The sequence below is a fragment of the Cebus imitator genome, unplaced genomic scaffold (genome assembly GCF_001604975.1).
Source record: "Cebus imitator isolate Cc_AM_T3 unplaced genomic scaffold, Cebus_imitator-1.0 Scaffold52, whole genome shotgun sequence".
NCBI lineage: Eukaryota > Metazoa > Chordata > Mammalia > Primates > Cebidae > Cebus > Cebus imitator.
In genome coordinates this window covers 6932983-6946977 of record NW_016107367.1, presented here as the reverse complement: position 1 = coordinate 6946977, position 13995 = coordinate 6932983, and the positions used below count along the sequence as shown (strand labels likewise).

General features: G+C 44.5%; 1 protein-coding gene across 3 annotated transcripts in view; it reads left to right on the top strand.

Moving 5' to 3' along the window:
- AK7 (adenylate kinase 7) overlaps positions 1-13995 on the top strand; it is a 79298-nt gene that overhangs the window by 64377 nt on the left and 926 nt on the right. For 2 of the 3 annotated variants that reach the window (XM_017528171.2, XM_017528169.2), the window contains 3 exons: positions 2430-2558; positions 3978-4046; positions 10618-10815. In XM_017528171.2, coding sequence (XP_017383660.1) covers positions 2430-2558; positions 3978-4046; positions 10618-10815 — 396 coding nt within the window. The remainder of the gene's footprint in view (positions 1-2429; positions 2559-3977; positions 4047-10617; positions 10816-13995) is intronic. The other variant, XM_017528170.2, reaches the window with a different exon arrangement.

The window sequence follows — 13995 nt, the reverse complement described above, 5'->3', positions numbered from 1 at the left end:
CTCAGCCTCCTGAGTAGCTGGGATTACAGGCACGTGCCACCATGCCCAGCTAATTTTTTGTATTTTTTTTTTTAGTAGAAACGGGGTTTCACCATGTCGACCAGGATGGTCTCGATCTCTTGACCTCGTGACCCACCCGCCTCGGCCTCCCAAAGTGCTGGGATTACAGGTTTGAGCCACCGCGCCCGGCCCACTCACTCATTTTCAAACAGAAAACGCAGTTGCCTGCCGTAGAGATGAACACTGGCCAAAGGTCATAGGATTATCTCTAAGAGATCACATTTCTTAAGAGAAAGGCACTTGGGCTGGGTCCTTTGTGTGCTGGGTCATGCCTCTCAAGCATCCCATAATTACCAAAAAATGCTGCTGGAGGTCCCTTCTTAATTACTGAGCACTTTCGTTCTGAACCAAGCAGAAATGAATGGCCAAGCTCCGGGCCTGCAATAAACCAAGGGAGGCAGCGAAGGGAATTACAGGTAGATTTCTAGATTAAGTGCCTTAATAACAAAGCCTTTGAAAAATAAAAATAGACTGCTTAGGCCAGGCACGGTGGCTCATGCCTGTAATCCCAGCACTTTGGGAGGCCGAGGTGGGTGGATCACCTGACATCAGGAGTTTGAAACCAGCCTGACCAATATGTCAAAACCCAGTCTCTACTAAAAAATAAAAATAAATCAGAAAAAGCTGGGCATGGTGGTGCACACCTGTAATCTCAGCTGCTCAGGAGGCTAAGGCATGAGAATCGCTTGAACCCAGTAGGCGAAGGTTGCAGTGAGCCAAGATTGCACGACTGCACTCCCGCCTGGGTGATGAAGTGAGACTCTGTCTCAAAAAAAACGAAAAAGAAAATAGATGGCTTAAATAAAACCAGACTTAGAATATTAGTGAATCCCTTGCCATGTTTTATTTGGCTTCATTTCTGGGCACCCCTGTGTACCTTACTGGGAAGTAATGTAGAATCATTCAGAGGAATTTCATTATGTTAAATAACACGATCTTTTTTTTATTCTTAGCCATAATATTTAAATTTCTAAAAGACACAGTTATTTTCTGTACCTGTCACTGCCTAATGGGTTGTATGACACTGAAAGGTAGAAGGGAGAGGTATGTTAATTAGATCGGTTTATTGTCATTGATAAGAGTAATAAAAAAAGAAGGCTGAAATTATTTATTTTACAGTATGTAAGATGAGGAAGGAGGAGGAGGCTGAGGAGAAGGGGGATGGGGAAGAGGATGAAGAGGAAGAGGAGGAGGAGGGGGGAGATTCACTGATAAAGTAAAAGTGTAGTACAAACTCTGAAAAGAGCTTTGAAGATCAATTTCTCTAACTTGTCAAACTTACATTACTGTAATATATACATTAAGCAAGGTAAGGATGGGGCTGTGTCTTGAACATCCTAGCTGTTCAATAATTATGATGGAATGATAGATGGATATTGTGGTGGAGTTTCATCATGTTGTTATTAAACCACTGTGCCAGTGTTAGAACAAACTCCTCCCTCCTCATCCTCCCCAAGCAGTGCCAGGAGCCCAGTGTCAGGGCTTGAGAGGGAACTGTCCAGTGGGGCTGAGGTCAGAAACACCAACTGGAAAAGAGGGAGAAGGGAGCCGTGTTCTTTTCTGAAGCTTTACAGAGAAAAGTGCCTTTGAGGGTCAGGTCAAGTTTGATTGTTATTCAAATCCCCCACCTACTTTTAGTAAATCGTGTGCTAGCAACATACATGAATGCTATCTCAGTTCTCACAACAGAAGCATGTATTATTGTATATGAAAGTTATAGAGGTGTAATATTAAAACAGAAATCCTGTGGGTGGAGTATGGGGAGCTCTCTGCATTACTCCACTTGCTGTTCCTCAATCAACTGCACCAACAACTGGGATTACAGAACATTTTGAAAGTGCAGACATCAGCACTCGCCCGTGCTCTTTCTTGCAGACCAGCTCACTGAGCTCTCCTGCATTACTGTGCATTAGAATTCACGACATGTTCAAAATACAAAATCACATATTTTTTACTTTCAGGGCTAAAATGTAATCCCAGCATTTCGGGAAGCCAAGGTGGGAGACTGCTTGAAGCCAGGAGTTCAAGACAAGCCTGGGCAACATCACAAGACCCTTTCTCTACAAAACATTTAAAAATTAGCTGGGTGTGGTGGCAAGCACCTATAGTCCCAGCTCCTTGAGGGGCTGAGATGGGAAGATTGCGGAGCCTGGGAGGTGAGGCTTCAGTGAGCTATGACCACACCACTGCATTCCAGCCTGGGCAACAGAGTGTGACCCCATCTCTAAAAAAAAAAAAAAAAAAAAAAAGCAAAATAGGGATTTCCAATAGTACATTTGACTACACAACAGTTTTTGAGATAACTTTAAAACAACTCTGATGTAGCACGTGACTCCACAGTAATATATACATATATGCTTTTTTATCAGGTGAACTAGATGATCAATATATAATTCGATTCATGAAAGAAAAGCTAAAATCAATGCCTTGCAGGAATCAAGGTTACATCTTGGATGGATTCCCAAAGACCTATGATCAAGCAAAAGACCTGTTCAATCGTAAGTCTGAGTGTCCTATTTTGAGTATTTATATTCAGATAATTTGCAACTTTATTGTTCAGACAAACAGTCACTCAGTTAAAGTAAACAAAAAACTAGAGGGACAATTTTTGAGCCTTGGCTCACCTTTCATTAGGTAGCATTTTTTTCTTTTTGTTTTTTCCCCTGGATGTTGACTCAAGGTGCATAGGCTTTTGCAAATTTTTTAAAATTATGTTTTATTGAATTGTGGCACAAATACTTCACATGAAATCTACCTTCTGAACAAGTTTTTTTAGTGTGTGATATGTTATTGCTGGCGACAGGCACTGTGCTGCTCAGCAGATCTCTAGAGCTTATGCATCTTGCCGGATTAAAACTGTACACCTATTGATAGTGACTTTTGTTTATTCCCCTCCCCAGCCCCCAGCAACCACCATATCGAACTCTTTCTTTCTTTTCTTTTTTTTTTTTTTTGAGGTGGAGTTTCAGTCTTGTTGCTCAGGCTGGAGTGCAGTGGGTCAATCTTGGCTCACCGAAACCTACGCTTCACAGGTTCAAGCAATTCTCCTGCCTCCGCCTCCCCAGTAGCTGGGATTACAGGGATGCGCCACCATACCCAGCTAATTTTGTATTTTTAGGGGTTTTTCCATGTTGGTGAGGCTGGTCTCAAACTCCTGACCTCAGGTGATCTGCCTGCCTCAGCCTCCCAATGTGCTGGGATTCCAGGTGTGAGCCTCCAAGCCTGGCACTCCCTACTCTTTGATTCTATGAATTTGACTACTCAAGTTCCCCATGTAAGTGGAATGATGTAGTATTTGTCTATCACTGATTTCACTTAGCCCAATGTCCTCAAGGTTCATCCTTGTTGCTGTACATAACAGAATTTCCTTAAAAAACAAAACAAAACAAAAAAAAAAACAGAGAGAGAGACGGGATCTTGTTCATCACCCAGCCTGGAGGACAGTGATATATATGATCATAGCTTACTGCAGCCTTGACCTTGACCTCCTGGGCTCAAGTGGTTCTCCTGCCTCAGTCTCCCAAGTAGCTGGGACTACAGGCTTGCATGACCACGCCCAGCTAATTTTAAAATTGTTTGCAGGTTCACTCTGCTGCCAGGCTGATCTCTGAACTCCTGGCTTCAGGTTACCCACTGCCCTGGCCTCTCAAATTGTTGGGATTACAGGTGTGAGCCATGGCCCTCAGCCATTTCCTTCCTTTTAAAGGCTGATTCATATTCTGTTAGATGCACATACCACATTTGCTTTATCCATGCATCCATCAATGTACATTTGGTTTGTGAGGCTAGTTCTAAAAATACATGTGCTATTTATGGCTAGTTTCTATTAGTTCTTGCTACTTAAGATATTTGGATTTTTTTGTTGTGATTGTAATAATATATTAATAAACACAATGAGGAATATTTTGTTTTCTTAGAAGAAGATGAGGAGGAGGAAGATGAAGTCAGAGGCAGAATGTTTCCCTTTGATAAAGTAATTATACCTGGTAAGTTTATTTCCCCAAGATCACATTTAAAAAAATGCTCTTTGGGCTGGGCAAGGTGGCTCACACCTGTAATCCCAGAACATTAGGAGGCCGAGGCAGGTGGATCACCTAAGGTCAGGAGTTTGAGACCAACCTGGCTAACATGGCAAAACCCCATCTCTAATAAAAATACAAAAATTAGCTGGATGCCGTAGCATGTGCCTGTAGTCCTAGCTACTTGGGAGGCTGAGGCAGGAGAATCACTTGAACCCGGGAGATGGAGGTTGCAGTAAGCCAAGATCATGTCACTCCAGCCTGGGTAATGGAGAGACTTTGTCTCAAAAAAAAAAAAAAAAAAAAAGAATGCTGTCTGATATCTCTCTCTTCTTTTTTTCCATTCTTCCCACCCCCACTCCTCAGTAGCTGGGACTACAGGTGTCCGCCACTACGCCCAGCTAATTTTCGTATTTTTAGTAGAGACGGGGTTTCACCATGTTGCCCAGGCTGCTCTCAAACTCCTGGCCTCAGGTGATGCACCCACCTTGGCCTCCCAAAGTGCTGGGATTACAAGCGTGAGCCGTCTCACTCAGCCTTTTTTTTTTTTTTTTTTAACTTTCACAGAGCTCCACAGGCAGTGTGCCTAGAGTAGCTGGATATCTCTTTTGTGCAGAAACAATATTTTTGAGTTTAATAAAGTAGGATTTTCTTTTTAGGAAAAAAATTAACTTGCATGAACTTGCAGACTACAGAATTCACCAAGGGATAAACATGAGGAATTTTAACGTGCTGAAATGAATAGAAATCCCTGTGGGAACATTATCTTCCACTGCTCTCTCCAGTAACGAAGCAAAAGGTAGCAAATCTGTTGATGGCTTGACTTCCTGAGTCACGTCAGCTCCTTCCCTGCCCTGGTTTTGCTGCTGACCATGCCATCATCTCTTCCAGAAGACACCCAGCTTCTGACTTGAGATTGCACAGCTCCAAAGCTTTTCAGTTCACTGTTAATGCTGCAGCAGTTTCACTCTTTCACATATTTACACAGAGATTTCACAAAGCACTCTCGAAAGCGAAGCATAAGCAATTTATCCTATACAACAGGATGTACTTAGTACTGAGCAGGCATTTCTTGTGAACTTCCTATAAACATTAAACAGTTGTTTTTTTTTTTTTTTTTTTAGTCACTTTGCTTGAGGTATATATTCATAGGAAATTATTTTGGGTCATATGATCACTATAAGAAAAACTATTTTCAGCAACTTAGGACAAGGGTGTAACTAAAAAGGGCCTGCTCACTGATATCAATTCCCCAAGGAAGGCAGCTTGCAGCTGTTATCTCCTCCTCTTGGTCCAGCACAGTTTGCAGAGAAGCTTCTGGAAGCACTGAGACCACCAGATAGCAGTCATCCTTGGGGATGGATATTTATCGTTTGCCTATAGGCTCTGAAGCCAATGGCAGAAGCATGAAATGCCACAGGGATGGCTTGTCTCAGATTTCCCATTAATTTAGGCAAATGCCTCAGAAAAAGTTAAAAAGTAAAGTTGGTTGGCCGGACACAGTGCCTGTAATCCCAGCACTTTGGAAGATCAAGGTGGGAGGATCTCTTGAGCTCAGGAGTTAGAAACCAGCCTGAGCAACATAGTGAGACCTCATATCTACTAAAAAAAAAAAAAAATTAAAAAAAAATTAGCCAGGGGTGGTGCCGTGCACCTGTAGTCCCAGCTACGTGGAAGGCTGAGGTGGGGGAATTGCTTCAGCATGGAGAGTTGAGGCTGCAGGGGGCTCTGATTGCGCCACTGCACCCCAGCCTGGGCAACAGAGCAAGAACCTGTCTCAAAAAAATTAATTTAAAAAAAAGTAAAGTTTATTTGTCTACATAATCAACTTTATTATTGATTATTGATTCGAGGTAGGTGTGTCTAGTATATGTATATTTATCACTTCTAGGCAGTATTAATTCATTGCAAACTCTGTGATAAATCATAACACTCTCACTGAGGCAGCTGGATAGATTTCAGCTCAACTGGCAATTCGTCATGGGCAATTTATCATGCGCCAGGCACTCATTGAACCTTTCCACAAGCCTGCAAGGGAGGAATTACACCCACGTTTACCCAACCCGGAAGATAAAGCCCAGAGGTCACGCAAGTCCACTCACTAGTAAATGGTAGGGGGGATTAAATTCAAATTCAGGTCTTCTCACTCCATTGCCTCCAAAACAGAATTAATGAAGCCCCCCTGTAAGATAAGGAAATGGAAGCACAGAGGTCAAGTGACCAAGGATTCTTAAACGTAGGCCACTGGGCTGTCCTCTCTTGGTTGGACACGGTGCAAACATATCTAAGACGTAGTCTATTTGGAATGTTAATCTGTTGTTAGCAAATTACCCCCTTTCCAGAAATTGTCTTTATTTTCTATTTCTCTGAAAGAAATTAGAGCATTGTTTCATTTGTACCTATGGGATTTTAATTGGGAGAGGGAACTGAATGATGACATGGAGAGGTCAAAGCCATTGAAAGAAGAATCTACCACTTAGGATTCCCTAGAGAAGGGGCACATGGGGAATGCCAGGTGTGGTCAGGCAGCAGAAGCAAGAACAAGGGAGAAGATCTAGGCTACAGTGTTTGTTGGTGTTTCTTTGGGAAAGCCAAGGCAGGCCAGAGTGAACAGTTTGGGATTGGCTAGTTTGAGTTTAGGGGTGGTCTCTAGTTGCCTGGGGCCTAGTCCTGGGATGATTTCGGGCCAGGGAAATACTGGCTTGCTGTGTGAGATTAGATAAACAGAGTGAGTGGCTTGCATAGGAGGGGGATTCACAAGTAAGTTGTTACTATCTTTTTTTTTCTTTTTTTTTTTTGAGACAGAGTCTCGCTCTGTCACCCAGGCTGGAATGTAACGGTACAGTCTTGGCTCACTGCAACCTCCACCTCCTGGGTTCAAGTGATTCTCCTGCCTCAGCCTCCCGAGTAGCTGGCACTACAGGCATGTGTCATCACACCCGGCTAATTTTTGTATTTTTAGTAGAGACGGGGTTTCACTATGTTGACCAGGATGGTCTCCTACTCCTGATCTCATGATCCACCCACCTCAGCCTCCCAAAGTGCTGGGATGACAGGCATGAGCCACCACGCCCAGCCAAGTTGTCACTATCTTTAGTTATTAGCTAGGCCTGGGAAGGGCAGCAGTCTCTCCCCAGATCTGTAAGGCCCCCCTCAAGATGTCAAAACAGGCCAGGTGTGGTGGCTCACGCCTGCAATCCCAGCACTTGGGGAGGCTAAGGCAGGAGGATTGCTTGTGTTCAGGAGTTGAAGGCCAGCATGGACAATATAGCAAGACCCTCATCTCCACAGACACAAAAACATTTTTAATTAGCCAGGTGTGGTGGCATGTGCCTGTGGTCCCAGCTACTCAGGAAGCTGAGGTGGGAGGATCTCTTGAGCCCAGGAGGTCAAGGCTGCTGTGAGCCTTGATCACGCCACTGCACTTCAGCCTGGGCAACAGAGTGAGACCCTGTCTCTTAAAAAAAAAAAAAAAAAAAAAAAGTCAAAGCATAGGATACAGAAAATAAAAGAAATACTTTCCAATCTATGGTAATCCAGTTCTAGCTGGAATTCTCTCCCATTGAACAGCCATTGTATTTTACCACTACTGTTAGGCCATGTCCAGTTTGGTTCTTTTCAGATCTCCTGGTTGAAGGAGATAAGTTTAAAGTTGTGCATACCTGATGGCTATTTGGAAATTTGTTTTCATGGGACCTCCTTATTAACTCCAGTCTTACCAAGCAGAAATCTATTACTCGCTATTCACAGTTAGCCAATGCTAGGACAAGAGACATTCTGAATAACTGTTGTGAGATGCTACAGGATCTTGAAGTTCTCTGTGAGTCATAGAGAGAATGACTGAACATTTTTTAAAAATTATCTAGAGGGTAGTATATTTTAATCATATTAAAATTCTTTGAAAATTGAAAAGCTAAGGATCTTACTCATTATTTGCAATATTCAATTAACTGGAATCTTCTACCTCCCAATCAGCCTGGGAGAAAAGATAGAATATATTTTGAAAGTCATAGATTATTAACATAATTCATATATTTTCTAACAAATGAGTATCACATCAGGGAAAAAATTTAAATGAAAAAATACGTTTTCTTATAGATGTCTGACATCATAGAGCTTAAACAGATTCAATTTTCAGCGAATTTATTGACATAATTTTTATTTCAGTACTGTACCAGCATTTCAGGGTTCAGATGTCTTCCTCACTTTTCTTATTTTTTTTTCCCAAGATGGATTCTCGCTCTGTCTCCAGGCTGGAGTGCAGTGGCACGATGTTGGCTCACTGCAACCTCTGACTTACTGGTTCAAGTGATTCTCCTGCCTCAGCCTCCTGGGTAGCTGAGACTACAGGCACGTGCCGCCACACCCAGCTAATTTTTGTATTTTTAGTACAGACAGGGTTTCATCATATTGGCCAGATGGTCTTGATCTCCTGACCTCGTGATCTGCCTGCCTTGGCCTCCCAAAGTGCTGGGATTACAGGCGTGAGCCACCACACCCGGCCATGTCTCCCTTCCTTTTCAAAAAGCAGCTACTCATGAATATCATGGTCAAAGATGCGCAAAAGATAGGAATAACTTACTTGAGAGAATGCCTCTTCCATGCAGGATGGAGCTAGTATCAAACTATTACGAATTTACAGAATCTTATTCTATAAATAAGGCTCAGCCTCAGTCTCAGCCTTTGTTTTCACAGTTAACATGTGCAGCAGATGATGTTCATACATGTCCACCTGCCTGGGGGACACACCTCCTGTGGGCTTCCCCCAGTACACTTACCTTTTTCGCCCACTCAAGGAAGCTTATTAGAATGCAAGTAAATGAAAATGGCATTGTGATGTTACAAGCCAATATGATTTTAGAATTAAAATCAAGGCCGGGCATGGTGGCTCACACCTGTAATCCCAGCACTTTGGGAGGCCAAGGCAGGCAGATCACGAGGTCAGAAGATGGAGACCATCCTGGCCAACATGGTGAAACCCCGGCTCTACTAAAAATACAAAAAAAAATTAGCTGGGAGTGGTGGCAGACTCCTGTAATCCCAGCTACTCAGGAGGCTGAGGCAAGAGAATCACTTGAACCTGGGCAGCAGAGGTTGCAGTGAGCCAAGATCGTGCCACTGCACTGGGTGACACAGCAAGACTCTGTCTTAAAAAAAAAAAAAAATCAAATGATTCCCAAGTTCTGTTGGGCTCTAATAGATAGCAAGCTATTTGTGATGCACCCAGCCACTGATCTGGGCACCAGTGTGCACTGGGCCTGTGACTGAGAGTATCTAAGAATCACAGCTCACCTTGGAAAGTTCATTTCACTGGTCCGCATTTGAATCTCTCATTCACTCAACAAACATCCATTGAATTTGTACTAGAAGCTGGAGGAACAGCTGCTTTCACAGTTTAAAAGAAAATCACAGGTGGGTAAAATGGCCATCATTATTATTATTATTATTTATTTATTTTTTTTTTTTGAGACGGAGTTTCGCTCTTGTTACCCAGGCTGGAGTGCAATGGTGCTATCTCGGCTCACCGCAACCTCCGCCTCCTGGGTTCAGGCAATTCTCCTGCCTCAGCCTCCTGAGTAGCTGGGATTACAGGCACGCGCCACCATGCCCAGCTAATTTTTTTGTATTTTTAGTAGAGACGGGGTTTCACCGTGTTGACCAGTATGGTCTCGATCTCTTGACCTCGTGATCCACCCGCCTCGGCCTCCCAAAGTGCTGGGATTACAGGCTTGAGCCACCGCGCCTGGCCAATGGTCATCATTATTAACATGATCTGTGTGTTGAATTTGATAAGTGCTGACCGTATCATCATAGCCAATGGCATTGAGGAAAGAACTGGATCCATGAAAATTCCAAGCAGAGTTCCCATTTTTTATTAATTTGGCAAACTGGCCATCAAAGCATTTGCTTGTAGCCACAGCTCTCTTTGGAAGCCTGTGATAATTGTGCTGGACAGGCAGCAATGTGAGGCCAGGAGCCATGGCTTATCCCTGCCAGCACTTTGGGAAGCCAAAGTGGGAGGATTGCTTAAGGCAGGAACTTGGGACCACCCTGCACATAGTGAGACCTTGTCTCTGTCTAAAATATATATACATGCATATATGTATATGTATGTATATTTAAAAAAAGAGAGAGAGAAAAGAGACAATGTGAAAATTAGGAAGCTGATATCACAGGATTATCTGAGATTTGCTACTTATGATTTCTGCTGCTTTTATTAGTTAGGAGGGGAAGAAGGAAGGAAGGAAGGAGGGAGGGAGGGGGGAAGAAAGGAAGGAAAGGAGGAAGGAAGGGGAAAATAATAGATTGCACAAAATACCAATTGGGTCTCATAGGGTGGTCTCTGGAATTGGGGTGATTTTCATCTATTTATCCTCCGTAAGAGGCAGCAAAGCCAACCAGACAGACTATCTGTGGCAACAGGAGGTCCTGACTGGTAACCAGACACTTGGGTTAGCAGGGGCCCACGTGTTCTCCAGCACCCTGCTAATCAGCTGCGCGGTACTGCGCCAACTCTGGAGTCTCTCCTTCTCCCCAGAATTCGTTTGTGCACTGGATGCTTCAGATGAGTTTCTGAAGGAGCGTGTGATAAACCTTCCCGAGAGCATCGTAGCGGGGACCCACTACAGCCAAGACCGATTCCTCCGGGCTCTGAGCAACTACCGGGACATCAATCTCGAAGATGAGACAGTCTTAAACTATTTTGATGAAATTGAAATTCACCCGATACATATTGGTATGAAATGAATTCAAGGATAATGTGAATGTCCAGGGCCAGGACCCCAAGAAAACCCTGGTGCAGGTCTAGCTGTAATTGTGGGGCTGAGGGAGGGTGGGGAATATAACCCTGGGCTGGGGCACAGGAAGCCACAGGATACACAGGGCACTCCTCCTGGGGAGTCATTTTACATGGGGATTTGGTGGTGGGAGAGTGTTATTATTGTGTGAGAATTTACGGATATATAATGAAGTCAAATGACAAGCTTGAGCCATTCCCCCAGGTTCCCTGGGGGCAGTGTACGTTCCCAGTTACATTGCTGGGCACTGGTGTGCTCTTCCGGACCTTTTCCTTCAGACTGGCCAGCCCATTCCTGTAGCTACCTGGAAAAGCAAATAACTCTTCACCGCATTCCTTCTTGTTTCCTGTAAACACAGCTCTGAGACCTTTCTGGTTTTCTGGATCTTGACACTTATTCCTCCTTTGGGCTTGGTGACAAACAACCAGGCCCTGTCTGGTGGAAGCTTCCTGGCCTGCCCACCTGTGAGCCTCCAGGGCTGCTCTCTACCCCCAGCTGCCCAATGGGACAGCATTTGGGCCCTGGAGTATCGGGAGGCTTAGTGCTGAGGGATAATGTCAGGAGGAGGCAGGAGAGCTAATTCCAGTTGTGGCTGGGCCTCAGTTTTCTCATCTGTGAAATAGGAAAATAATCAGGCTTGCAGGATTGTGACAAACGGTAGAGATAAGACATACAAAGTGTCTGGTACGTTGAGGGAGTTCAACAAGTGGTCATTTTGTTATTCCTACCGATACTAAGGCATAAAATGACATACTATTACGAAATATAAAAAAGCCTGGGTGCGGTGGCTCACCCATGTACTTTTGTATTTTTACAAAATACAAAAATTCCAGCACTTTGGAAAGCCAAGGTGGGTGGATCACCTGAGGTCAGGAGTTCCAGACCAGTGTGGCCAACATGGCAAAACCCTGTTTCTACTAAAAATACAAAATTAGCCAGGTGTGGTGGCACATGCCTGTAATCCCAGCTACCCTGGAGGCTGAGGCAGGAGAATTGTTTGAACCTGGGAGAAAGAAGTTGCAATGAGCCGAGATTGTGCCTCTGCACTCCAGCTTGGGTGACAGAGTAACACTCCATCTCAAAAACACAAAAAGAAAAGAAAAGAAAAAAGAAATATAAAAATAACAATTTATAAACTGCAAATTCTTCTGGTCTGCACCCTCAGTAATGACTGGGTTTTGCCCTCATCTGGACATGTTTCTGCACATTGGACAGGCTTTATACATAAAAGCTAAGGGTTCTGCAGCTCCTAATATGGAAATTAGTTACATTATTTAGAGAGCTAGGAAAGAATGGAGAATACATTTCAGAAAAATAGTGATTGTCATCCTTTCAGTAAAGTCCAAAAAATTGTTTATAGGGATATCAGGAGAGCCCAGGGAGAAATGTTGAGAAGAAAAGAAATAACAGGGAGGAATGAATGAGTGGCCATTGTATTCCATCTCATCCTGTGACCATCTCATTTGGCCTTATCTGCAACTGGCAACTGGGAGATAACATAAAAGCAGAGGGGAGAGATGTATCATCCTAAGGATGGGAGGAGGGGAGGGACATCTCACGGTCCGGGACACAGCCTGGCCTCTACAAAGTCTGTAATGGGGTCCTGGAAAGATGCTGGGAACCACATCCTCTCTGCAGCTCTGGACTCTGCTTCTCTCTCAGTGTCTCTTTTGTCCTCCCTGTCTTTGGGCCAGGGTTATCTCCCCGTCTCTGGCCTGTGTGGTAGGTTGAGGCCAACCCATGCCCCAGAGTTACAATGCTACACAGAGAGCCAAGCCCAGAACTGACCTCACTCTGTCCAATCCCACATTCCCTGAAGGGCATCTCTGCTGTCCACAGTTCGGGCTGAGGTGCCCACCTCGCTCTAATCAGCCTGGACAACATGGGGAGTTCAAGATCATATACAGAGTTCAAGATCAGCCTGGGCAACATGGGGAGACTCTGTCTCTATAAAAAATAAATAAAAACCAAACACAGGAGGGTGGGCACAGCAGTGGCCCTGCTCTGGGGTCAGAGTGGAATATTGCTAGGAGAATCATTCCCGAGTCCCTTCTCAAAGGTGTCCAGTTAGTGACATCAAGGTTGTAATTACCCAGAGTAATCAAGGAGAAATGCACTTATTTGTTTGTTTATTTATTTAATTTTTTCCTTCTGAGACAGAGTCTCCCTCTGTCACCCAGGCTGAAGTGCAGTGGCATGATCTCGACTCACTGCAACCTCCACCTCCCCTGTTTAAGCAATTCTCCTGCCTCAGCCTCCCAAGTAGTTGGGATTACAGGCGTATGCCACCATGTCTGTCTAATTTTCGTATTTTTGGTAGAGACACAGTTTTGCCATGTTGGCCAGCCTGATCTCAAACTCCTGGCCTCAAGTCATGTGTCCACCTCAGCCTCCCCAAAGTGCTTGGGATTACAGGTGTGAGCCACAGCACCGGGTGAGAAATGTATTTAAATGTCACAGGTCAGGCAATGAGGTGGTACCCGTTATGACTTTTACTTTTTTGTTTGTTTTTTTGTTTTGTTTGTTTTGTTTTTTGAGACAGAGTCTTGCTCTGTCACCGAGGCTAGAGAGCAGTGGCTCCATCTCAATACAACCTCTGCCTCCTGGGCTCAAGTGATCCTCCTGCCTCAGCCTCCCAAGTAGCTGGGACTACAGGCATGCAACTCCACACCCTTCAAGAAGGAAACTTGAGAGCATCCTGTTTGGCCTCCCACAAGGGCAGGACCTCCTTCTGTAGAAACTTCTGAAAGAAGTGTCCCAGTCTTTGGCTGGGCGTGGTGGCTCATGCCTGTAATCCCAGCACTTTGGGAGGCCGAGGTGGGTGGTCACAAGGTCAGGAGTTCGAGACCAGCCTGGCCAACATGGTGAAACCCCATCTCTACTAATAATACAAAAAATTAGCCAGGCCTGGTGGCAGGTGCCTGCAATCCCAGCTACTCGGGAGGCTGAGGCAAGACAATTGCTTGAACCTAGGAGGTGGAGGCTTCAATGAGACCTCACCACCACACTCCAGTCTGGGCAACAGAGTGAGACTCCGTCTCAGAAAGAAGTGCCCCGGTCTTTGCTTGAATACTTCCAGGCATGGAGAGCTCATTGCTTTTCCAGGCAAGCCATTCCCC